This window comes from Ranitomeya imitator, chromosome 1 (assembly GCF_032444005.1).
Source record: "Ranitomeya imitator isolate aRanImi1 chromosome 1, aRanImi1.pri, whole genome shotgun sequence".
Classification (NCBI taxonomy): domain Eukaryota; kingdom Metazoa; phylum Chordata; class Amphibia; order Anura; family Dendrobatidae; genus Ranitomeya; species Ranitomeya imitator.
The window spans coordinates 1,189,247,891-1,189,275,337 of record NC_091282.1 but is presented as its reverse complement, the minus strand read 5'-3'; the positions used below and the strand labels follow the sequence as shown (position 1 = coordinate 1,189,275,337).

The window sequence follows — 27,447 nt, the reverse complement described above, 5'->3', positions numbered from 1 at the left end:
CTACGTGGCTGGGAAATATACTACGTGGCTGGGCAATATAATACGTGACTGGGCAATATACTGCGTGACTGGGCAATATACTACGTGACTGGGCAATATACTACATGGCTGGGCAATATACTACGTGACTAGGCAATATACTACGTGGCTCTGTGCTGTATATTACGTAGCTGGGCAATATACTACATGGCTGGGCAATATACTACGTGGCTGGGCATTTCCATCATTCATGAAAAATCGGAATCAGATTTCATTTATGTACATATTTATTTACAAAAACAAGAACTCATCATTGCTTAAGAAAGAATGACATCAACCTCATAAATATTAGCAAAAAATAACATATTTAACAGTTTCATCCTCCCTAGGTAGAAACTGCTTTTGATTTCTTGGAATTGAGAAAGTTTCGCTTCTTTTTGGGACGAGATTCAGGAGTAGGCGACATACTGGGAGCTCGGAAAATAAACAGTTTTTCTCCAGTATCTGGGATATTTAAAGCCTCTGCACTTCCAAATTGGTCCAAGCGTGGGCCGACCTTCAGGAGCTTGGCGAGACTGTCTGAGTGTGAAAACGAGACACGCTTCACAGGCCGTAATCTCTTCCTTTTCAGGATGCTGAAACACAACACATTAAAAGACTCAAATGAGCGGTTCAAGTCCCAGAACAACTAGCAAATATCTGCTACCTACCAGATACTAGAAACTACAAAAGTACATAATCTGCGCAGTTCCTTTAGGTTTTGCAGTATTTTTGAGGATGCACGTTGGTTATCATGATACTGGCAAAGAGTAAACATTTTTATATGACGAGACAGCCTCCGTTACAGACCCCTGTTGTTGGGGAGAGCTGCTACCAAGTGTAATAAGTATAATAGTAAGTACCCTCATTCTTCATGTGTGATAGTTGTACAGTTTTCACTAGTGATGGGCGAACCTGTGTATATTCGGGTCTGGCGGGTTTAGCGAACATTTAAAAAAAGTTTGGTTAGGGTATCGGAGCGGTAACCCAACCCGGACCCAATTCAGAAGAATTGGGGGCCCGAACATCTGCTGTTTGCGTGACAGCGCAGCAAACATGGGCCCTGATCGGCAGTGAGCCAGCAGCAGTGACCAGTGGTAAAAAGGTTACCACCGGTCACAGGCATCAGCTGATGAGAGGGTACTACTCTCATCTGTGTATGCCTGCTTTTGCGGATAACAGCGAGAACAGGTGATGCTAATAAAAGTATTCATCAGCCGGCGCCTGTGCCATGAATAAATTAAAAAAATTCCATGGGATCTGATTTATTTTTATAAAAAGCACAGACAAAAGCGACAGCTGCGGGCTGCAACTCTTAGCTGTCATCTTTATCATGGCTGGTTATCAAGAATAGAGGGGTCCCACGCCGTTTTTTTTACATTTTTTTTAGATAATTAAAAAAAACAGCATCGGGCCCCCGCCATTTTTGATAACCAGCCAAGCTAAAGCGGACAGCTGGGGGTTGGTATTCTCAGACTGGTAAGGAGCCACGGATATTGGTTCCCACAGGCTAAAAATAGCAGCTTGCAGATACCGCAGAAGAGGCGCATCTATAAGATGCGCCAATTCTTGCGCTTTGTCTGGCTCTTCCTACTTTCCCAAGTGCGGTGGCAAGTGGGGTATTATTTGTGGAGTTCATGTCAGCTGTTTTATGGCCACTGACATCATGCCCAAAGGTTAGTAATGGAGAGGTGTCTATAAGATGCCCCATTACAAACCCCATAGTGAGAATCACAAACAAAATACAGCCAGAATAAAATCCTTTAACTGAAATAATGACACAGACTCCTTTATTTTGAAATAAAGTTATATTTACCTATACATCTAATCCACTGAAGCCTATGTCACCTGTAAAAGACAGAAAATAATAAGCAACCATATCCCTCACCTGTCCTACGTGAAGATAACCCATATCTATGGGTTCTCACGCTTCTGTAGTGTGTAGCACTGAGGAGCCATGAGAAAAGTCACCAGAGTTCATAGCTGTTTATTCCCAGAGATTTCACTTACGGCACTGCTCGCTGCCTTAAAGGGACACTGTCACCTGAATTTGGAGGGAACAATCTTCAGCCATGGAGGCGGGGTTTTGGGGTTTTTGATTCACCCTTTCCTTACCTGCTGGCTGCATGCTGGCTGCAATATTGGATTGAAGTTCATTCTCTGCCAGCGGGTAAGGAAAGGGTGAATCAAAAACCCCAAAACCCCGCCTCCATGGCTGAAGATTGTTCCCTCCAAATTCAGGTGACAGTGTCCCTTTAAGTGAGATCACCGAGGTTCATCAGCTATGAACTCTGGTGACCTTTCTCATGGCTCCTCAGCGCTACACACTGCAGAAGCGTGAGAACCCATAGATATAGTGATTACGCTCCTGTTATTACGCTCCTGTCTCAGTGTGAGCCGGCTGGCATTGATAGCATTGCAGCACTAATGTGAGTGCTATCCAAACCATCCAGATCTTCATGGGACAGATATGGATTATCTTCACATTGGACAGGTGAGGCATATGGTTGTTTATTGTTTTTATTCTTTTACAGCTGACATGGGCATGGGTGGATTGGGCGTAAGTGCGAGTATTATGGTTGCTTATTATTTTCTGTCTTTTACAGGTGATATGGGGCTTCAGTGGATTAGGCGTAAAGGTGAGAATAACTGTGTTTTTTATTTTTATTTCAAATAAAGGGGTCTGTGCCATTATATCAATTAAAGTATTTTATTCTGGCTGGTTTTTTTTGACAATCTATCTATGGGGTTAGTAATGGAGGAGTCTTATAGCCTCTCCATTACTAACTTCTGAGGTTGATGTCAGCGGCCATAAACAGGTGACATGAACCTCAAACCTATTACCCCACTTGTCCCTGCACCAGGAAAGTTAGAAGTGGCTGGGGCCCAATATCCATGGCCCCTTATCAGTCTGAGAATACCAGCCTCCAGCTGTCTGGTTTAGATTGCATGGTTATCAAAAATGGGGGGGACCCCATGTCATTTTTTTTTTTATTATATATTTAAATAAAAGAGTGTGAGACCCCTTTATTTTTGACAAACAGCCAAGCCTGCTTTAGCTTCGCTGGTCTTCAAAAATGGTGGGGACTTCACGCCCTTTTTAAAATTATTTACTTAAATAATGAAAAAAAAAACATCTTGAGACCCCTCTACTCTTGATAACCAGCCATGATAAAGCTGACAGCTGGGGATTGCAGCCCACAGCTGTCAGTTTTGCCTGCGCTGGTTATTAAAAACAACAGAACACATAATTTTTTATAAATATTTATAGCAGAGGTGCTGGCAGATGAATACTTCCATCAGCGGCGCATGCTCTCGTTGTTCTCACCAACAGCAGGCGTACACCTATGAGAGTAGTACTCTGTCATCAGTCGAAGCCTGTGATGGGCGGTAACCTTTTTACCGCTGGTCACAACTGCTGGCACACACGCTGTCATCTAACTAACTTACTGCCGATCTGTGTTTCCCGATCTGTCAAACAGATGACAGCGTGTGTGAAACGGCTGATGTTCAGGATGCCAAACTGGAACAGTAACAAGGACTTCCTGGAGAAGTCTGTGCCCTGACACTAAATGTTCAGTACAGACCACGAAAATTACAGTTTAGGTTCGCCCATCTCTAGATTTTATTATTTTGCTGACTTATTTTGAGGACTGGGAACTGATTTAAATAAGAAAAATAAACAACACTTGTACAATTATAAAAATATGCTATAAATAATAATACAAAATACTCAACTGTCCTAGGCTTTCATCTATCTGGATGACACCTTTGAGGCAGCTCCCCAGTCCCCCACACTGGTTTTTGGTTCTTCTGGCGCTGAAGCCAGCCACCTCCTCACATCACCGTTGAGGCCTCAAACAACAGCGTGAAGAGGTTACTCACATCACTGTCGTCAATGACGTATACTGCCCCCCACATAGCCACGTGAGGACATTCCCTGATCTCAGTGCTGGAAGGGAGTGCCAGAAAAACTGAAGACTGGTGCAGTGGGATCAGGGAGAGCCAATGGCAGAGGATGTATAGTAAGGACACATGAGGTCGAAAGTCTAGTGAATATAATGCATTTTATTATTTTGAACCTATTCTCTCCTTTCCGTTAATGATGTTTTGAGATCTGCAGAGACTTCAGACTCTGAGCATAATAAACGTCTTTTCATGCCAATCGGGGTACTTTTGCTTCGGACCAATTTTATTCACACTGCATTAAATCAGCAAATTTGCCCAAAATTAATTATTTGAGATTTGCTCATCTCCATCCAGTATTACTTTCTACAACATATTGACACATACAGTACAGACCAAAAGTTTGGACACACCTTCTCATTTAAAGATTTTTCTGTATTTTCATGACTATGAAAATTGTACATTCACACTGAAGGCATCAAAACTATGAATTAACACATGTGGAATTATATACTTAACAAAAAAGTGTGAAACAACTGAAATAATGTCTTATATTCTAGGTTCTTCAAAGTAGCCATCTTTTGCTTTCATGACTGCTTTGCACACTCTTGGCATTCTCTTGATGAGCTCCAAGAGGTAGTCACCGAAAATGGTTTTCATTTCACAGGTGTGCCCTGTCAAGTTTAATAAGTGGGATTTCTTGCCTTATAAATGGGGTTGGGACCATCAGTTGTGTTGTGCAGAAGTCTGGTGGATACACAGCTGATAGTCCTACTGAATAGACTGTTAGAATTTGCATTATGGCAAGACAAAAAGCAGCTAAGTAAAGAAAAACAAGTGGCCATGATTAATTTAAGAAATGAAAGTCAGTCCGAAAAATTGGGAAAACTTTGAAAGTGTCCCCAAGTGCAGTTGCAAAAACCATCAAGCACTACAATGAAACTGGCTCACATGAGGACCACCCCAGGAAAGGAAGACCAAGAGTCACCTCTGCTTCTGAGGATAAGTTTATCTGAGTCACCAGCCTCAGAAATCGCAGATTAACAGCAGCTCAGATTAGAGGCCAGGTCAATGCCACACAGAGTTCTAGCAGCAGACACATCTCTAAAACAACAGTTAAGAGGACACTTTGTGCAGCAGGCCTTCATGGTAAAATAGCTGCTAGGAAACCACTGCTAAGGACAGGCAACAAGCAGAAGAGACTTATTTGGGCTAAAGAACACAAGGAATGGACATTAGACCAGTGGAAATCTGTGCTTTGGTCTGATGAGTCTAAATTTGAGATCTTTCTTTCCAACCACCGTGTCTTTGTGCGACGCAGAAAAGGTGAACGGATGGACTCTACATGCCTGGTTCCCACCCTGAAGCATGGAGGAGGAGGTGTGATGGTATGGGGGTGCTTTGCTGGTGACACTATTGGGGATTTATTGAAAATTGAAGGCATACTGAACCAGCATGGCTACCACAGCATCTTGCAGCGGCATGCTATTCCATCCGGTTTGTGTTTAGTTGGACTATCATTTATTTTTCAACAGGACAATGACTCCAAACACACCTCCAGGCTGTGTAAGGGCTATTTGACCAAGAAGGAGAGTGATGGGGTGCTACGCCAGATGACCTGGCCTCCACAGTCACCAGACCTGAACCCAATCGAGATGGTTTGGGGTGAGCTGGACCGCAGAGTGAAGGCAAAAGGGCCAACAAGTGCTAAGCATCTCTGGGAACTCCTTCAAGATTGTTGGAAGACCATTCCCGGTGATTACCTCTTGAAGCTCATCAAGAGAATGCCAATCGTGTGATGTAGAAATCATGGCGGGGCCACACATTTCCTAGTATGGCTCTTTTTATGTATAATCTTATATGTGTGTATTAACTGGATATGTGGAAATCACGAGGACCTTCGCTCCTGCACTATGGGTCCTAGAACTGTTATACTGTTATTGCGGTAATGAAACAGGTTAAGATCTGATACTGTGATTTTGGCATTGTTACATGGTTTTTCTACAGTGTTTGCTCTCTTTGATGATTTTTTTTCACAATACCAAACACCGGGTCTCAACCGGTGTTGAGAAAAATGGGTTTTGTTGCCCATCGGAAACAAAGAAATATTGCTTAATTTTTCACTTTTTAAGTGGACTTGAAGAATACTAGACTCTGATTGGTTAATATGGGCAACATGGCCTCTTTTTCCATCTTAGTACTGTCATGATAGACACATTAGTTGTGATGTAATTTGAACCTCATGCAAAATCTCACACAAGACCCCAGAATATCATCAGTTTTTAATATGACTGGTCTTCTCATATGAACCTAAGGGACATTTTGCCCTAGTCTCCAGGGCTTTGGTGAAACTACAACCCCTGCACCTACTTACACGTCTGCCCATTGTGTTCACTTCAATTGCGTGTCTACAATTTTTGATAAATAAGATTGTCCGGAAATTTTTACCTTTTTTAATGCCCTCTCCCCCCCCCCATCTATTACTTTTTAAAAGACTTTCGATTTCTTAATCTAAGCAATGATTTCTTGAGAAGCTTTTCTATATTTATTGTATTATATTCTATCTTTATTTTGTACAAAATCTTTTTTTTCACATGTGAAATTTTTTTAAATTATTTTGTCATATATGATTTGTATCATTATTTCATACAAACCTTCTTATCCTTTCATGATTGCCCATGTTGGAATTATATAATATACTTATAAAGTTAAGCATGCCTTTTTATTTATTACGAGAAAATCGAATGGATCGATGTGGTCCGCACAACTATGTACCTGTATATTGGAAAAGCACAATGTCTACATAAAATACAAGCTGAGAGCTTTAATTAAATAAAATCCTTATTCCTCATCAACCATGACTCCTACTGGTTCATCGGCTTTGAGTTTGCAATAAAAATTACAAAAAAGAAAAGAATGTCCAGCTTCACCGAATCCGTAAAAAAGAGTTTTCTTTATTCACAAACTTTGAACATAGAGGATACAGACTTCAGCACGAACCATATGGGTAAGAATCTCAACGCGTTTCTGGAGACTAAGCTCCCTTAATCATGACATCAAGAGAATGCCAAGAGTGTGCAAAGCAGTCATCAAAGCAAAACGTGGCTACTTTGAAGAACCTAGAATATAAGACATATTTTCAGTTGTTTCACACTTTTTTGTTAAGTATATAATTCCACATGTGTTAATTCATAGTTTTGATGCCTTCAGTGTGAATGTACAATTTTCATAGTCATGAAAATACAGAAAAATCTTTAAATGAGAAGGTGTGTCCAAACTTTTGGTCTGTACTGTATGACATACACTAGAAGCATCACATGATGCAGTTAGGAGACTTTATAGTCCAGCAGCTCAGTGACGGATGTAAAGTAACCCTATAAAGACAGTGTAATTATCTCAACTTTTTCTATTGAATTACAAAAAAACTCAATGCTCTACTTCTCCAGCATGTAATTAGTATGGAGATTAGATCACAGTAATGGTAAATCAGTCCAACAAGGAAGAGAACACATTTAGAAAACCTCTTGGCGTGCGGGAAAGTGTGTCAGCGGTTGCACATTGCTGCTGCACTGGAGGAACCCCCTGCTGAGGTGGCACGTAGCACACACAAAAAGACAGCGCTAATGGATGGAAAACACACAAAACAGCAAATTATCTGTCTCTTCACATTACTGTCCTGCTTTCTGCTATTTTTCGTGCCACAAATAATAAAATTGATCTCAGGAATGGACCTCTTGTGCGCTAATCCATTATCCTGAGAAAGCCTTTATCAAATGTAAAGGGAATGTGACGGCAGAAAATGACCTATTGCTTAAATAAGGTTTTATGTTAAATATATTTTGAAAAACATTTTTCATGTTATTTTCTTATTATTCCAAAATGAAAAGTAACATCTCTAGAAAGAGTAGACAACAGAGGACCTCTCATTCACAATAGGTGATGTCACAGCTCCTCTTTGCCATCTCCGTGCACTGCCATCATGGTCCTCTGAAAGCAGCATCTGGACCTAGCTTCAAGCGTTGCTGTTACCCCTTAAATGCCACTTTTAGGTCACGGTTTCACCCCCCATGCGATACAATCGCAGGGTGTCAAAGGGTTGCCTGCTGAACACCTCCATGGTTGCCACCTTGGTACTCCTGGGAACTGTAGTATTACACTGCGTAGAATAAGCAATCAAGAGATCACAGGTTCAAGTCCCCTAAGGAAACTGTATTATATTTTTAAAACCCCCTTTTTAACTTAATTTTTAATTATAGAAGGAGGGAGCTCAAAGGTATTGGGACAGAGGAGCTTTGTTGGCCTATCTTACATCTGCTTTATTGTGGTCCAGGCTGTCAGATCTGGATGCTTCATGCTGCAAACCCATCTGCAGGTCCATCTGAAAGCCCCTCTGCAGGTCCATTTGCAGGCCGATCCACTGGTCCATCTGCAGGCCCATCTGAAAGCCCATCTGCAGGTCCATTTGCAGGCCCAGCTGCAGGCCCATCTGCAGGTCCATTTGCAGGCCCGATCTACAGGTCCATCTGCAGGCCCATCTGAAAGCCCATCTGCAGGTCCATCTGCAGACCCCTCTGCAGGTCCATTTGCAGGCCCATCTGCAGGTCCATTTGCAGGCCCAGATGCAGGCCCATCTGCAGGTCCATTTGCAGGCCCATCTGCAGGTCCATTTGCAGGCCCATCTGCAGGTCCATCTGAAAGCCCATCTGCAGGTCCATTTGCAGGCCGATCTACAGGTCCATCTGCAGGCCCATCTGAAAGCTCATCTGCAGGCCCCTCTGCAGGTCCATTTGCAGGCCCATCTGCAGGTCCATTTGCAGGCCGATCTACAGGTCCATCTGCAGACCCATCTGAAAGCCCATCTGCAGGCCCCTCTGCAGGTCCATCTGCAGACCCCTCTGCAGGCCCATCTGCAGGTCCATTTGCAGGCCCAGATGCAGGCCCATCTGCAGGCCCATTTGCAGGCCCATCTGCAGGTCCATCTGCAGGCCCATCTACAGGTCCATCTGCAGGCCCATCTGAAAGCCCATCTGCAGGCCCCTCTGCAGGTCCATCTGCAGACCCCTCTGCAGGTCCATTTGCAGGCCCATCTGCAGGTCCATTTGCAGGCCCAGATGCAGGCCCATCTGCAGGTCCATTTGCAGGCCCATCTGCAGGTCCATTTGCAGGCCCATCTGCAGGTCCATCTGAAAGCCCATCTGCAGGTCCATTTGCAGGCCGATCTACAGGTCCATCTGCAGGCCCATCTGAAAGCTCATCTGCAGGCCCCTCTGCAGGTCCATTTGCAGGCCCATCTGCAGGTCCATTTGCAGGCCGATCTACAGGTCCATCTGCAGACCCATCTGAAAGCCCATCTGCAGGCCCCTCTGCAGGTCCATCTGCAGGCCCAGATGCAGGTCCGTCTGAAAGCCCATCTGAAGGCTCATCTGCAGGACCATCTGCAGGCCCATCTGCAGGTCCATTTGCAGGCCCAGATGCAGGCCCATCTGCAGGTCCATTTGCAGGCCCAGATGCAGGCCCATCTGCAGGCCCATCTGCAGGTCCATCTGAAAGCCCATCTGCAGGTCCATTTGCAGGCCGATCTACAGGTCCATCTGCAGGCCCATCTGAAAGCCCATCTGCAGGCCCCTCTGCAGGTCCATTTGTAGGCCCAGCTGCAGGCCCATCTGCAGGTCCATTTGCAGGCCGATCTACAGGTCCATCTGCAGGCCCATCTGAAAGCCCATCTGCAGGCCCCTCTGCAGGTCCATCTGCAGACCCCTCTGCAGGTCCATTTGCAGGTCCATTTGCAGGCCCAGATGCAGGCCCATCTGCAGGTCGATTTGCAGGCCCATCTGCAGGTCCAGCTGCAGGCCCAGATCCAGGTCCGTCTGAAAGCCCACCTGCAAGCCCATCTGAAGGCTCATCTGCAGGACCATCTGCAGGTCCATCTGCAGGTCCATCTGCAGGTTCATGAAAAACTTTGCAAAGTTGTCCTGCCAGTAGAGCTACATATGCAATAGTCTACTACATAGCACCAGCCCGATTAATATAGATCCGTATTTAACTTCACACACACACAGTAATTCCTTTGACTTTGTACCTTTTTTGTACTATAAGTACAGAAGAATCTGCAGGATACAGCAGAATCAAGAGAAGCAGTATTTCTGACTACACAGACAAATCATTTTATTAGAAACTGCTTTTACGCAAGCCGGCAACTTATTAAACCTTTTAAAAAGGACAAAAAGTTAGTTAATTATATCTAAACCAGTAAGGAATGTAAATAAGACAGGAAAGAAAAAGCCAAACAAAGACTAAAGAATGCCACATCCAGCTTCTGACAAACATTTCATAGGAGAAATATCATGGGGTCGATCTGTCCACGATTTCTGGATGACCCTTCTATGGCCCAATTTACGTGACTACTGTAAATAAATGTATTCTCCATATAATAATTCTGGAATATGTTTCCTTATATCTCTTAGTTGCGCTGTTCTCCTAATATTCCACATTGAAATTTATGGATGATTGACAACTGGGCATTTCCAGTTTGAGACGTGCCCCTACTCACTGTCCAATCAGCTCCCATAATGTAGAGACACACCCTTTGACAAGAGGAATGGTTAAACAGTTGTCCAAGCATCCATAAATTCTAAGAGGAATAAAAAAGAGAAGGCACAATACAAAATTATAGGAAAACATGCTCTAAAACAAGCATTCAGGAGAACTGACAGGTCCCTATTAAAGGAAATCTGTCAGCAGGATTTTACCCCCCAGACTATTTAAATGAGCGTGGAGTTCTTTTAAGTCCAACAATACCTTTACATGGCCAGTCAGTTCTTTTGTTACTGAGAAATCAGAGTTTAAATTGATATGCAAATGAGACTGAAGAGCTATGGTAGATCTGAAGCCTCTGTCACTCCACCTCTATACCACATCCAGCTCTGACTCCTTCTGCTTGACTAATAATTCTTTTGCCTAAAGTCAAACAGTATAAAGGCTTTCAATTTACCAGGAGGAGGCGGTGCTGGGTGAGGAATAGAGATGGAGTGACAGAGGTTTCAGATCTACAAATAGCTCAGTAATGGAGGCACACACTGGCCATGTAAAGATATTCCTGGACTTATCTTTGAAAGAACTATATGCACATATTGAAAGTTTGTCAGTCCTATAAAGGAATGGATGGTTGGGAGGCCGAGCATGCGCACTGCTGCTCCATTCTGACGGAAGAGAAAAAGGATCATTCTGGAGATCAGCGGTGGTCTCACGGGTCAGACCCTCACTGAATTAGAAGTTGTCACCTATGCTGCAGATGGAGTACAACTTCTCGTAGCCAGAACACAACTGTAAAAGGGTATGCTTTATTCTGTCTGCAGGTGCGCACCGCTCCTCTGCCTCCCAGCTTCCTGCTTACAGGGAACGGCGCGCTCCAGAAGATAGACAGTTCAGATCAGCATCACGGTCGAGCCACCGGTCTGAATTGTGCTCTCCATGATGCTGCTAGCAGAGGGAGGCAGCTTAGCCTCCGCAGTATGGGAGAGGCACAAAGAAACTGTAGCTAACTGAATCTTCAGAGCATCGCTTCAAAGCTATAAAGCGAACAACCTATCGGCACGCTCCTTGCCTAGGATACCAGGCATTCTGAGGTGGCCAGACCTTGGCTAAGAACAGTAAACTGTCCAATTAAAGGGAACCTGTCACCCTCAAAATCGCATATGAGGTAAGCCCACCGTCATCAGGGGCTTATCTACAGCATTCTGTAATGCTGTAGATAAGCCCCCGATGTAACCTGAAAAAGGAGAAAAAGAGGTTAGATTATACTCATCCAGGGGCGGTCCCGCTGCGGTCCGGTCAGATGGACGTCGCGGTCCGGGGCCTCCTATCTTCATTCGATGACATCCTCTTCTTGTATTCACGATGCGGCTCTGGCGCAGGAGTACTTTGTCTGCCCTGTTGAGGGTACTGCAGTGCGCAGGCGCTGAGAAAGGTCAGAGAGGCCCAGCGCCTGCGCACTGCAGTACTTTGCTCTGCCCTCAACAGGACAGACAAAGTACGCCTGCACCGGAGCTGCGGCGTGATGACAAGAAGAGGATTTCATCGTAAGAAGATGGGGGGCCCCGGACCGGACCGCGACGCCCATCGGACCAGAACAGAACCGGGACCGCCCCTGGGTGAGTATAATCTAACCTCTTTTTCTTATCTTTCAGGATACATTGGGGCCTTATCTACAGCATTACAGAATGCATTACAGAATGCTGTAGATAAGCCCCTGATGACGGTGGGCTTACCTTACAGTCATGGCCAAAAGTATTAACACCCCTGCAATTCTGTCAGATAATACTCATTTTCTTCCTGAAAATGATTGCAAACACAAATTATTTGGTATTATTATCTTCATTTAATTTGTCTTAAATGAAAAAAAACACAAAAAGTATTGTCCTAAAGCCAAATTGGATATAATTCCACACCAAACATAAAAAAGGCGGTGGACAAAAATATTGGCACTGTTCGAAAAATCATGTGATGCTTCTCTAATTTGTGTAATTAACAGCACCTGTAACTTACCTGTAGCACCTAACAGGTGTTGGCAATAACTAAATCACACTTGCAACCAGTTCACATGGATTAAAGTTGACTCATCCTCTGTTCTGTGTCCTTGGATGTACCACATTGAGCATGGAGAAAAGAAAGAAGACCAAAGAACTGTCTGAAGACTTGAGAAACCAAATTGTGAGGAAACCTGAGCAATCTCAAGGCTACAAGTTCATCTCCAAAGACCTGAATGTTCCTGTGTCTACCGTGCGCAGTGTCATCAAGAAGTTTAAAGCCGATGGCACTGTGGCTAACCTCCCTAGATGTGGTCGAAAAAGAAAAATTAACAAGAGATTTCAACGCAAGATTGTGCGGATGTTGGATAAACAACCTCGACTAACATCCAAACAAGGTCAAGCTGCCCTGCAGTCCAAGGGTACAACAGTGTCAACCCGTACTATCCGTCGGCGTCTGAATGAAAAGGGACTGTATGGTAGGAGACCCAGGAAGACCCCACTTCTTACCCCGAGACATAAAAAAGCCAGGTTGGAGATTGCCAAAACTTACCTGAAAAAGCCTAAAACGTTTTGGAAGAATGTTCTCTGGTCAGATGAGACAAAAGTAGAGCTTTTTGGGCAAAGGCATCAACACAGAGTTTACAGGAGAAAAAAAAAGGCATTCAAAGAAAAGAACTCGGTCCCTACAGTCAAACATGGCAGAGGTTCCCTGATGTTTTGGGGTTGCTTTGCTGCCTCTGGCACTGGACTGCTTGACCGTGTGCATGGCATTAGGAAGTCTGAAGACTACCAACAAATTTTGCAGCATAATGTAGGGCCCAGTGTGAGAAAGCTGGGTCTCCCTCAGAGGTCATGGGTCTTCCAGCAGGACAATGACCCAAAACACACTTCAAAAAGCAATAGAAAATGGTTTGAGAGAAAGCACTGGAGACTTCTAAGGTGGCCAGCAATGAGTCCAGACCTGAATCCCATAGAACACATGTGGAGAGATCTAAAAATGGCAGTTTGGAGAAGGCCCCCTTCAAATATCATGGATCTGGAGCAGTTTGCCAAAGAAGAATGGTCTAAAATTCCAGCAGAGCATTGTAAGAAACTCATTGATGGTTACCGGAAGCAGTTGACCGCAGTTATTTTGGCTAAAGGTTGTGCAACCAAGTATTAGGCTGAGGGTGCCAATACTTTTGTCTGGTCCATTTTTGGAGTTTTGTGTGAAATGATCAATGTTTTGCTTTTTGCTTCATTCTCTTTTGTGTTTTTTCTTTTAAGACAAATTAAATGAAGATAATAATACCAAATAATTTGTGTTTGCAATCATTTTCAGGAAGAAAATTAATATTATCTGACAGAATTGTAGGGGTGTCAATACTTTTGGCCATGACTGTATATACGATTTTGGGGGTGACAGAGTCCCTTTAAATATCCCTCCATTCATGAGAATTTAATAAGAAGTAAATTACAAAGTTGTTTGTTTTTACAAGCACTTTGCAGTTTTAACCATTAATGAACATGAGCATTTAATGGACTGATACCGTATTTTTCGGACTATAAGACGCACCACCGAACTTGCTTAAACCAGCCTGGGATGAGAGTCAGACCACTTAACACCACCTGTGACCCCCGCTCCACCAGCGCTCCCGATCACCACCTCCCCCCCTCAATAAGCTGAACTCGGTACTGAAAGACAGAACCCCATTTGAAGCATTAATTTTTTTTATCTATTTTCCTTCTGAAAATTTGGGGTGTGTCTTATGGTCCGGTGCGTCTTATAGTCCGAAAAATACGGTAATTTGGCTAATAGGGAGCATTGGCAAACCAGGTCAAATATTCCGCTCGAGAGTAAAGAGTTGTAAAGGATAGTTTCACTACAATAACACTGATGACTTCGGGATAGGATAGGTCATCAATATCAATATCAGATGTGTGGGGGTCCGACACCGGGCATCCCCACCAATCAGCTATTCTTCACTCCGAAGATTGCAATTGTGGGTCTGAACAAGCGAATCTGCCGTACCTATTAGTCGCCACTAAACAGTTTACAGAGCGGTGATGTTCACCTCCATAATTCCTACATCTGGCGACCGCTGGAGCGGAGAACAGCTGATCGGTGGGACTGCCAAGTTTTGGACCCCCAGCGAACCTTTAAAGTGCCAAATAATGCTTATGAAAAAACAACAGTCCCTAAAACAAACACCCTTCAGTCATTAGTCCAAACTGTTGCAAAAATTTTTTTTAAAAATAAATCAAATGAATAAATGTAAAACTATTGGACTATTGAGTGTGATACCTTTAATTGCTGTTTATATGTTGTGCTTTAGTCCGATGTCGCCCCTTCGGCTTTGAATCTGTTGGCAGAAAGCACTCACATCCCAAGCAATATGACAGCGGTAATAGCCTACTATTACCTGGCGTCTGCTGCTTCTAGAAAGATGACTAACCATTATAGTAAGACGAATGAAAACACAACCGCACACAAAGAAGCTCTGCAGGGTGAGACTTCACATCGGTGATGAAGAGTAGCAGCCGGGAGAATGACGGCCTCGTTAATGAGCCTTTCCTAGAAACGTGTAATTATGGCACTGCCGCTGTTCATCGCTATGAATCATCGCCATCAGCTGGCCGGTGTGGTCTCCTAACAGGCAAGTAGGAGGGGTCCAACATTGGATAACCCAGTGTTTGATCCCAAAAATATTCTTTACTAAAATGGGTTATTCGATCTGGACAATATCTACTATGTTGGAAAGGTCCGATGACAACAAGTTCATTGCAAAGTGCTCTACTGCCTGGACCCGCTGTGATCGAGCAATAAGTGAGCACAATCCCTACAGCGCCTCCGAAGGAGAAGTTAAGAATTACACAGTCTCCATTCAAATGAATGGGTTGCCAGTATAATGTAGGACAGAACACGTCTTTTAAAGTGAGAAACACTTTACCCAAGAAATAAAGATCCTAAACAAAGGAACCTTACTGTTAACTCAGAATTTCTTCAAAGGGGTCTATGTAAATGGGTATTTTTAAAGGGGTTATCCGAGACTTTTATGTATCCTATGGGTCTATGCACTTATCGGCAGGTAGTTGATAGCTACCTGCCTGAGCTGCCCTGCGCTGATCTCTAGGACTGTTCCTAGTGGTCGATTCTCCCACTTCCTGTGATGTCAGGGCTCCCCGCTGCGTAACGCTGAGCCAGCCGTCAATGAACATGACATCAGGAGGGACGCCCTGTTGACAGAGCAGAGAGGAATAGAAGGGACTGCTCTGTCAAGGTGATGTTACACCAAAATTGGCATCAGGAGCATTCGGTTATCCCTATGATCTGGGAGACTGTCACACAGCAGAACAGGTTAGCAACTACCTGTAAATAACTGCTTAGACGCATAGAAAAAAAGGCCTGGATAATGCCTTTAACTGAACAACTCAATTAATAGGATTCCTATAAAACTGGAATTAGTGTAGAATTATTTTAGTGCACCAGAAAATCAGTCATTTTGCTTTTTAAAAAAATTGATTGCGATATATATTAAAAAAAGAATGACTACATTTAAAAAAATATATACGTAACACAAAAACCTGATTTAAACAATAGGTCATTTTCTGAGAACACGCTCTCTTTAAGGCCCCTATAGACATTATACTAAAGCTGGTTGATCCCTCTGATATTGGTGAGAGCAAGTGATACTAAAATGTGTGTGGTTCTGCCGACTTTTCCCCGACAGATGATGTTGGAGGAGAGAAGGATCCAGCTTACTCTATGCATTATTTCTTTAGGAATAATGGATAAAAGACTTATGATTATATCCCATTACTTCACTACTCACCTTCGTTTCTTTCTGGCAGATAATGGACTCTTGTCCTCATCAGCGGTCCCTAGACTTTCCCTGATCCGCTTTTCGAGTACCACCCACAGCTCCTGCTGCTTTCTGGAGTAGAAAATAGAAATAAGAATTAATGTTGCTCGTATTCGTCACCAGAGATCTGTCCTTCAGAAAAACACCTAATCCTTCTCTGCTGCACCCCAGATTTATTACTCAGAGGTCTGGATGATTGATTCACCCCTGCCGTTTGCATTTCCAGGATAAATCTCAAAAGATGAGCAGATGAAAGAGCTCTGCAGCTCTCCCGATGTGAGTTATGGGGCTGGCGCAATTTACCAACACAGTGCAAACCATCAATATTCCGTATATTACATCAAATGCACAAATCTTCAGCTATTACACAAAACAACTATTATTATTATTATACACTTTTATAGCGCCATTTATTCCATGGCGCTTTACATGTGAATACGGGGCAAATATAGACAAGTACATTAAACATGAGCAAATAAGGCACACGGATACATAAGGAGGGACAAACAAATAAATGTAATGCTATAGCATGCAAACATGAAATATATGAAATTGGAATTGCATTACTGCTCTAGAAAATAGGAAAAAACAAAGATAGCGCATAAATTGCCAATTCATGTGTGCCCATCAGTTATGACAAGGTATACATAAATTGGCCCATTCATGTGTGCCCATCAGTCACGACTAGGTATACATAAATTGCCCCATTCATGTGTGCCCATCAGTCACGACAAGGTATACATAAATTGGCCCATTCATGTAAGCCCATCAGTCACGACAAGGTATACATAAATTGCCCCATTCATGTGTGCCCATCAGTCACAACAATGTATTCATAAATTGGCCCATTCATGTGTGCCCATCAGTCACGACAAGGTATACATAAATTGGCCCATTCATGTGTGCCCATCAGTCATGACAAGGCATACATAAATTGGCCAGTTCATGTGTGCCCATCAGTTACGACAAGGTATACATAAATTGGCCCATTCATGTGTGCCCATCAGTTACGACAAGGTATACATAAATTGGCCCATTCATGTGTGCCCATCAGTCATGACAAGGCATACATAAATTGGCCAGTTCATGTGTGCCCATCAGTTACGACAAGGTATACATAAATTGGCCCATTCATGTGTGCCCATCAGTTACGACAAGGTATACATAAATTGGCCCATTCATGTGTGCCCATCAGTCATGACAAGGCATACATAAATTGGCCAGTTCATGTGTGCCCATCAGTTATGACAAGGTATACATAAATTGGCCCATTCATGTGTGCCCATCAGTCATGACAAGGTATACATAAATTGGCCCATTCATGTGTGCCCATCAGTCATGACAAGGTATACATACATTGGCCCATTTATGTGTGCCCATCAGTCATGGCAAGGTATACATAAATTGGCCAGTTCACGTGTGCCCATCAGTTACGACTACGTATACATACATTGGCCCATTTATGTGTACCCATCAGTCATGACAAGGCATACATAAATTGGCCAATTCATGTGTGCCCATCAGTTAGGACAAGGTATACATAAATTGGCCAATTCATGTGTGCCCATCTGTCACGGCAGGGCATGCATGAATTGGCCAATTTATGCGCTAAGTATTTTTCTTTTTTCCTATTTTTTAGAGCAGTAATTTATTTATTAGTTCAATATGGAGATGGCCTCTCTTAGTATGCAGTTGTTCACACCTGTTCTGCTTGGAAGTGACATTGCTTCTTTCGATATTTGTATACATAGGCTCTCTGAACGAGCACTCCACACATCATCCTATGGCGGTATTAATCACAGAAGGATCCTTCCTACCCATATACTGTGGGAAAAAGAAGTATTTCATACCCTGCCGATTGTGCAAGTTTATCCACCTTGTGGAAGGTCGGCTGACTCAGCTGCTCCCTGAGGTAGACACAGGAACACTTTATTGCTTCATAACCCATAAAGGCAAAATAGTAACAAAATCAGCCATTCTGTCACAAATGAAAGTAAAAAGTCCATACAGAGTCCTTCCCAGTCTGGCTCCAGCCTTCTGGTACAAACACACAGGACAGCTCTCACTGGAGCTTCAGCCTGGAGGCTTCCTCCCTCCAAACAGATGAGACAGAAAAAAAAAACAATGGCTGACATCTAACTCCCTCCAACCACACCGTTGAGGTGGAGATATGGTGAATCGGCGTCCCGCCCATTTCTTACATCTACTCCCCATGAAACCCAGACCAGGAAACGAGTGGTTTACATTCAGAACATATCATGCTGGAGGGAAACTTATGGGTTTGACATCACGCAGGATAACAACCTTTGAGGCACACATCTCCCCTCACGTACGGCGCCAGTGACCCTGTCACAACCTACAAAGAGTGGAGAGGTCTGTACTTTTTAAGGTACTGTATGTAAACTACAACTGTGAGAGACAGAATCTAAAAAGAAACTCCAGAAAAATCACATTGTATGATTTTTACATAATTAATATGCATTTCATTACATGAAATATTTTATACAATAGAAAAACAGAACTTAATATTTGGTACAGAAACCTTTGCAATTACAGAGGTCAGACGTTTCTTGTAGGTCTTGACCAAGTTTGCTCACACTGCAGCAGGGATATTGGCCCCCTCCCCCGTACAGATCTTCTCCAGATCTTTCCGGTTTTTGGGCTGTCGCTGGGCAAAAGTGAGTTGAGTTGATACCAAAAAGTTCTATTTTGGTCTTATCTGACCACACGACCGTCTCCCATTCCTCTTCTGGATCATCCAGATGGCCACTGGCAAACTTCAGACGGGCCTGGACATGTGTTGGCGTGAGCAGGGGGACCTTGTGTACACTGCAGGATTTTAATCCATGATGGCGCAGTGTGTTACTAGCAGTAATGTTTGAGATTGTGGTCCTGGCTCTCTTCAGGTCATTGACCAGGTCCTCTCTTGTAGTTGTGGGCTCATTGCTGACTTTTCTCAGAATTGTACTTACCCCGCGAGGTGAGATCTTACATTGAGCCCCAGACCAAGAATGATTGACCGTCATCTTGTCTTTCTTCCATATTATAATATTTGTGCCAACAATTGTCTTCTCACCAAGCTGATAGGTTATTGTCCTGTAGCCCATCCCAGCCTTGTGCAGGTCTACAATTTTGTCCCTGGTGTCATTAGACAGCTCTTTGGTCTTGGCCATGGTGGGGAGGTTGGATTGTGATTAGAGTGTGGACAGGCGTCTTCTCTACAGGTAACAAAGTTAGAACAGGTGCAACTAATACAGGTAATGAGTGCAGAGTAGGAGGGCTTCTATTCTAAAAGAAAAACTAACAGGTCTGTGAGAGCCAGAATTCTTGCCGGTTGGTCGGTGATCAAATACTTATTTCATGCAATAAAATGCAATTTAATTATTTAAAAATCACACAATGTGATTTTCTGGTTTTTATTTTTACATTCTGTCGCTCACAGGTGAAGTGTACCTACGATAAAAATTACAGGCCTCTCCACTCTTTGTGGGTGGGAAAATGTGCAAAATCGGCAGAGGATCAAATACTTATTCACAAGTCCAATTTTCAAATCAGAGTTCTATCCATGTTTTTCACAGATAGCACTTGTACTCGTGATATTTTATAGGGCCATTCACTCGTCTGTGATTATTCACGGACCGAGAGGGTTGGATCAAAACCAACAACGCAAGTCAGTGGGTCAGTGAAAAAATAGGACAGCCAAGTGCCACCCAATTTCCACAGACTGTCAGAATGTAGAAACTTTTTTTTTTTTATTTCTCCACGTACGAAAAAAAAAAACGGATGACACTCAGACCACATTCTGAACTAACTCTGATCAAAATAATTGGTCCATTTTTCTCATACGTGGAAAAATCGGCTGTGTGAATAGGCCCAAAGTAAGAGTAAAATAGAAATTGTAATTTTTCAAGTGAAATCTGGTAAAAATAAAACTGATCATTAGGCCAAGAGATATTCTTCAAATTATACTGTGGAGCCACAAACAAGGCGAAATCTGTTTTTTCAAATAAATGGTCATTACCAGCAAAACACAACAACCGCTAAAATCAGTGTTCATTGCTGCACCAGTTTGTGGGTAAAACCTATGTAAATATTTTTATGACTGAAGATAAAAGCCAAACCTGAATCTCAACTTGTAGACACGGTGTTTCAGGGTATTGCCCCTCATCAGTGCAAAGTATGAGATCCGATTTGGCTAGGTGAGAGGCTTAAGACTGGGGTCTAAGGGGTAACATTTCTCCTTTGTGGAGAGTGACTAGCCAGGCCTGACATGTCAGAGTGAGGAGACTTATATGCCATGCATGCTCCTCTGGGATATTAAATATGCAAATTGGCTCTCCAGAGAGGAAGAGGACTAGAACTCTATAAAGTGGCACCTAATTATTACTACTTCTGCCTTCCTAATCATCCTATTGATTAAGTGATCGCCGAATGTAAGGGGGAAGCAGCAGATGTGGGGGTCTTAGCAGGTACCGGAACAATTAGCAGCAATAAATACGCATTTAAATTGGACTGAGTATAAATAACCTCCGAAGGTGGTCTTTTATGACTTTAAGTGGGGCACAATGTGTAAAATAAATATAAAAGGAGAAAAAAAAAAGTTGCTGCCAGTCTAAATCACTGTCTCTTAGGGCGCGGTCAGACGGCTGTATAAATCAGACCGGGATCAGACTACAAGGCACAGATAGTCCGGCGGCCCTACAACCCCGAGCGCAACAGCTTCATATATTTCTATGCAGCTGTCAAGCTCGGTTCAGGAGAGCCGCGACCAATCCGGGCATTGTGGTCCGATCTCCCTTACCCCATTGAAAAAAATATAGAAATCAAACATATAGAAATAACTGTACACAATTTAAAATGCATTTTAGTGGTCCTAAAAAAAATGTGTAAAACAGACACGTAAAAAATAAAAAAAAATACGAATGTAAAAATCACATAATAATTAGACCACATGGATCACAAAAAAAGGAAATGTTACTGTAGTAAAGGGACAAAAAAAAAAAGTTAGAGGTCTTAAAACCACTTGTATGAAAAAAAAGATGTGCCCGGTAGGCCCAGTCTTGTACTTGTTAGATTACTGTCGTGGATCTTTCTATTTCAGGCCACCATTTATATGGGGGAAGATCACCGGCCTTTAACCATTCCATCCTGCTCTATAAAATTACACATCATCATCATTAATAAAGCCACAGGACGTCTGAACGTCAGCCATTGCACATCTGCTCAGAACATATGCAGCAGGTCGGGAATCCTTCATTATTACCACTGGCACAAGCCAAAAAATAGACAAAACGGTGAACTGGAGACCATAGACAGAAATCGCGCAGTCTAATTTATCACTTGACTTTTGGAGTTCACCGCAGATCACCATTCTCACTCATTCATCAGACCACTCATTCCTCAGTGATTCTCAGCCTGGTCAGTCGCATCTTGGCACCGTCCAGGTTGAAAACCGTTTACCCCCCAGACATGGATTACGGCATGGGACAGAACGACGGACAGGTGAGGGATATGGTTGCCTTCTATTTTTCTTTTATTACAGGAGACGAGGGTTTCAATGTAATGGGTGTTAGGTGAGTATAACTGTGTTTGCTATTTGTAAATAAAAAAGGAAAAGTGTGTTTTGTTTTACTTCTAATAAAAGACTTTATTCTAACTTTGCCTTTACCTATAACTATAGGATTAGTAATGGAGAGGTGTCTTGTAGACACCTCTCCATTACTAATCCATGGGTTTGATGTCACCAGACAATACAGAAGTGACATCAACCTCACAAAGAATTCAGCTGCCAGTTGTCTGCTTCAGCAGGGTTGGTTGTCAAAAATGGGGGGACCCCACAACATTTAAAAAAAAATTTTTTTTTAAATAATTTAAAAAATCACATGAGGAACCCCCTATTCTTGATAACTAGCCTTGCTGAAGTTGACAACTGAGGGTTGCAGCCTGCAGCTGTTGGCTTTGCCTGACTGGTTATCGAAAATACAGGGGAATCCACATCGGGTTTATTATTGATTTATAGCGCTGTTATCAGCTGACTACAACGCTCAACATTGTCTCCTGCTAGCGCTGATTGTGGCGCGAGCAGGTGAGAATGATGAGAGCTGTCTTTAGCAGCCGATACTGGGGAACAGCGCAAACTGTACTGCTGCCCATCAGTCACGACAAGGTATACATAAATTGGCCCATTCATGTGTGCCCATCAGTCATGACAAGGCATACATAAATTGGCCAGTTCATGTGTGCCCATCAGTTACGACAAGGTATACATAAATTGGCCCATTCATGTGTGCCCATCAGTTACGACAAGGTATACATAAATTGGCCCATTCATGTGTGCCCATCAGTCATGACAAGGCATACATAAATTGGCCAGTTCATGTGTGCCCATCAGTTACGACAAGGTATACATAAATTGGCCCATTCATGTGTGCCCATCAGTTACGACAAGGTATACATAAATTGGCCCATTCATGTGTGCCCATCAGTCATGACAAGGCATACATAAATTGGCCAGTTCATGTGTGCCCATCAGTTATGACAAGGTATACATAAATTGGCCCATTCATGTGTGCCCATCAGTCATGACAAGGTATACATAAATTGGCCCATTCATGTGTGCCCATCAGTCATGACAAGGTATACATACATTGGCCCATTTATGTGTGCCCATCAGTCATGGCAAGGTATACATAAATTGGCCAGTTCACGTGTGCCCATCAGTTACGACTACGTATACATACATTGGCCCATTTATGTGTACCCATCAGTCATGACAAGGCATACATAAATTGGCCAATTCATGTGTGCCCATCAGTTAGGACAAGGTATACATAAATTGGCCAATTCATGTGTGCCCATCTGTCACGGCAGGGCATGCATGAATTGGCCAATTTATGCGCTAAGTATTTTTCTTTTTTCCTATTTTTTAGAGCAGTAATTTATTTATTAGTTCAATATGGAGATGGCCTCTCTTAGTATGCAGTTGTTCACACCTGTTCTGCTTGGAAGTGACATTGCTTCTTTCGATATTTGTATACATAGGCTCTCTGAACGAGCACTCCACACATCATCCTATGGCGGTATTAATCACAGAAGGATCCTTCCTACCCATATACTGTGGGAAAAAGAAGTATTTCATACCCTGCCGATTGTGCAAGTTTATCCACCTTGTGGAAGGTCGGCTGACTCAGCTGCTCCCTGAGGTAGACACAGGAACACTTTATTGCTTCATAACCCATAAAGGCAAAATAGTAACAAAATCAGCCATTCTGTCACAAATGAAAGTAAAAAGTCCATACAGAGTCCTTCCCAGTCTGGCTCCAGCCTTCTGGTACAAACACACAGGACAGCTCTCACTGGAGCTTCAGCCTGGAGGCTTCCTCCCTCCAAACAGATGAGACAGAAAAAAAAAACAATGGCTGACATCTAACTCCCTCCAACCACACCGTTGAGGTGGAGATATGGTGAATCGGCGTCCCGCCCATTTCTTACATCTACTCCCCATGAAACCCAGACCAGGAAACGAGTGGTTTACATTCAGAACATATCATGCTGGAGGGAAACTTATGGGTTTGACATCACGCAGGATAACAACCTTTGAGGCACACATCTCCCCTCACGTACGGCGCCAGTGACCCTGTCACAACCTACAAAGAGTGGAGAGGTCTGTACTTTTTAAGGTACTGTATGTAAACTACAACTGTGAGAGACAGAATCTAAAAAGAAACTCCAGAAAAATCACATTGTATGATTTTTACATAATTAATATGCATTTCATTACATGAAATATTTTATACAATAGAAAAACAGAACTTAATATTTGGTACAGAAACCTTTGCAATTACAGAGGTCAGACGTTTCTTGTAGGTCTTGACCAAGTTTGCTCACACTGCAGCAGGGATATTGGCCCCCTCCCCCGTACAGATCTTCTCCAGATCTTTCCGGTTTTTGGGCTGTCGCTGGGCAAAAGTGAGTTGAGTTGATACCAAAAAGTTCTATTTTGGTCTTATCTGACCACACGACCGTCTCCCATTCCTCTTCTGGATCATCCAGATGGCCACTGGCAAACTTCAGACGGGCCTGGACATGTGTTGGCGTGAGCAGGGGGACCTTGTGTACACTGCAGGATTTTAATCCATGATGGCGCAGTGTGTTACTAGCAGTAATGTTTGAGATTGTGGTCCTGGCTCTCTTCAGGTCATTGACCAGGTCCTCTCTTGTAGTTGTGGGCTCATTGCTGACTTTTCTCAGAATTGTACTTACCCCGCGAGGTGAGATCTTACATTGAGCCCCAGACCAAGAATGATTGACCGTCATCTTGTCTTTCTTCCATATTATAATATTTGTGCCAACAATTGTCTTCTCACCAAGCTGATAGGTTATTGTCCTGTAGCCCATCCCAGCCTTGTGCAGGTCTACAATTTTGTCCCTGGTGTCATTAGACAGCTCTTTGGTCTTGGCCATGGTGGGGAGGTTGGATTGTGATTAGAGTGTGGACAGGCGTCTTCTCTACAGGTAACAAAGTTAGAACAGGTGCAACTAATACAGGTAATGAGTGCAGAGTAGGAGGGCTTCTATTCTAAAAGAAAAACTAACAGGTCTGTGAGAGCCAGAATTCTTGCCGGTTGGTCGGTGATCAAATACTTATTTCATGCAATAAAATGCAATTTAATTATTTAAAAATCACACAATGTGATTTTCTGGTTTTTATTTTTACATTCTGTCGCTCACAGGTGAAGTGTACCTACGATAAAAATTACAGGCCTCTCCACTCTTTGTGGGTGGGAAAATGTGCAAAATCGGCAGAGGATCAAATACTTATTCACAAGTCCAATTTTCAAATCAGAGTTCTATCCATGTTTTTCACAGATAGCACTTGTACTCGTGATATTTTATAGGGCCATTCACTCGTCTGTGATTATTCACGGACCGAGAGGGTTGGATCAAAACCAACAACGCAAGTCAGTGGGTCAGTGAAAAAATAGGACAGCCAAGTGCCACCCAATTTCCACAGACTGTCAGAATGTAGAAACTTTTTTTTTTTTATTTCTCCACGTACGAAAAAAAAAAACGGATGACACTCAGACCACATTCTGAACTAACTCTGATCAAAATAATTGGTCCATTTTTCTCATACGTGGAAAAATCGGCTGTGTGAATAGGCCCAAAGTAAGAGTAAAATAGAAATTGTAATTTTTCAAGTGAAATCTGGTAAAAATAAAACTGATCATTAGGCCAAGAGATATTCTTCAAATTATACTGTGGAGCCACAAACAAGGCGAAATCTGTTTTTTCAAATAAATGGTCATTACCAGCAAAACACAACAACCGCTAAAATCAGTGTTCATTGCTGCACCAGTTTGTGGGTAAAACCTATGTAAATATTTTTATGACTGAAGATAAAAGCCAAACCTGAATCTCAACTTGTAGACACGGTGTTTCAGGGTATTGCCCCTCATCAGTGCAAAGTATGAGATCCGATTTGGCTAGGTGAGAGGCTTAAGACTGGGGTCTAAGGGGTAACATTTCTCCTTTGTGGAGAGTGACTAGCCAGGCCTGACATGTCAGAGTGAGGAGACTTATATGCCATGCATGCTCCTCTGGGATATTAAATATGCAAATTGGCTCTCCAGAGAGGAAGAGGACTAGAACTCTATAAAGTGGCACCTAATTATTACTACTTCTGCCTTCCTAATCATCCTATTGATTAAGTGATCGCCGAATGTAAGGGGGAAGCAGCAGATGTGGGGGTCTTAGCAGGTACCGGAACAATTAGCAGCAATAAATACGCATTTAAATTGGACTGAGTATAAATAACCTCCGAAGGTGGTCTTTTATGACTTTAAGTGGGGCACAATGTGTAAAATAAATATAAAAGGAGAAAAAAAAAAGTTGCTGCCAGTCTAAATCACTGTCTCTTAGGGCGCGGTCAGACGGCTGTATAAATCAGACCGGGATCAGACTACAAGGCACAGATAGTCCGGCGGCCCTACAACCCCGAGCGCAACAGCTTCATATATTTCTATGCAGCTGTCAAGCTCGGTTCAGGAGAGCCGCGACCAATCCGGGCATTGTGGTCCGATCTCCCTTACCCCATTGAAAAAAATATAGAAATCAAACATATAGAAATAACTGTACACAATTTAAAATGCATTTTAGTGGTCCTAAAAAAAATGTGTAAAACAGACACGTAAAAAATAAAAAAAAATACGAATGTAAAAATCACATAATAATTAGACCACATGGATCACAAAAAAAGGAAATGTTACTGTAGTAAAGGGACAAAAAAAAAAAGTTAGAGGTCTTAAAACCACTTGTATGAAAAAAAAGATGTGCCCGGTAGGCCCAGTCTTGTACTTGTTAGATTACTGTCGTGGATCTTTCTATTTCAGGCCACCATTTATATGGGGGAAGATCACCGGCCTTTAACCATTCCATCCTGCTCTATAAAATTACACATCATCATCATTAATAAAGCCACAGGACGTCTGAACGTCAGCCATTGCACATCTGCTCAGAACATATGCAGCAGGTCGGGAATCCTTCATTATTACCACTGGCACAAGCCAAAAAATAGACAAAACGGTGAACTGGAGACCATAGACAGAAATCGCGCAGTCTAATTTATCACTTGACTTTTGGAGTTCACCGCAGATCACCATTCTCACTCATTCATCAGACCACTCATTCCTCAGTGATTCTCAGCCTGGTCAGTCGCATCTTGGCACCGTCCAGGTTGAAAACCGTTTACCCCCCAGACATGGATTACGGCATGGGACAGAACGACGGACAGGTGAGGGATATGGTTGCCTTCTATTTTTCTTTTATTACAGGAGACGAGGGTTTCAATGTAATGGGTGTTAGGTGAGTATAACTGTGTTTGCTATTTGTAAATAAAAAAGGAAAAGTGTGTTTTGTTTTACTTCTAATAAAAGACTTTATTCTAACTTTGCCTTTACCTATAACTATAGGATTAGTAATGGAGAGGTGTCTTGTAGACACCTCTCCATTACTAATCCATGGGTTTGATGTCACCAGACAATACAGAAGTGACATCAACCTCACAAAGAATTCAGCTGCCAGTTGTCTGCTTCAGCAGGGTTGGTTGTCAAAAATGGGGGGACCCCACAACATTTAAAAAAAAATTTTTTTTT

General features: G+C 42.8%; 1 protein-coding gene across 2 annotated transcripts in view; it reads right to left on the bottom strand.

Annotated features, from left to right (window-relative positions):
* Window positions 1–248: 248 nt before the first annotated feature.
* The window catches only part of EVC2 (EvC ciliary complex subunit 2), a 205,874-nt gene continuing 178,675 nt past the window's right edge, over window positions 249–27,447 (bottom strand). For both annotated transcript variants that reach the window (XM_069744826.1, XM_069744825.1), the window contains exons 21-22: window positions 16,265–16,366; window positions 249–614 (exon numbers count right to left, since the gene is read on the bottom strand). In XM_069744826.1, the coding sequence (XP_069600927.1) occupies window positions 365–614; window positions 16,265–16,366 (352 nt within the window). In that variant the 3' untranslated portion in view covers window positions 249–364. The remainder of the gene's footprint in view (window positions 615–16,264; window positions 16,367–27,447) is intronic.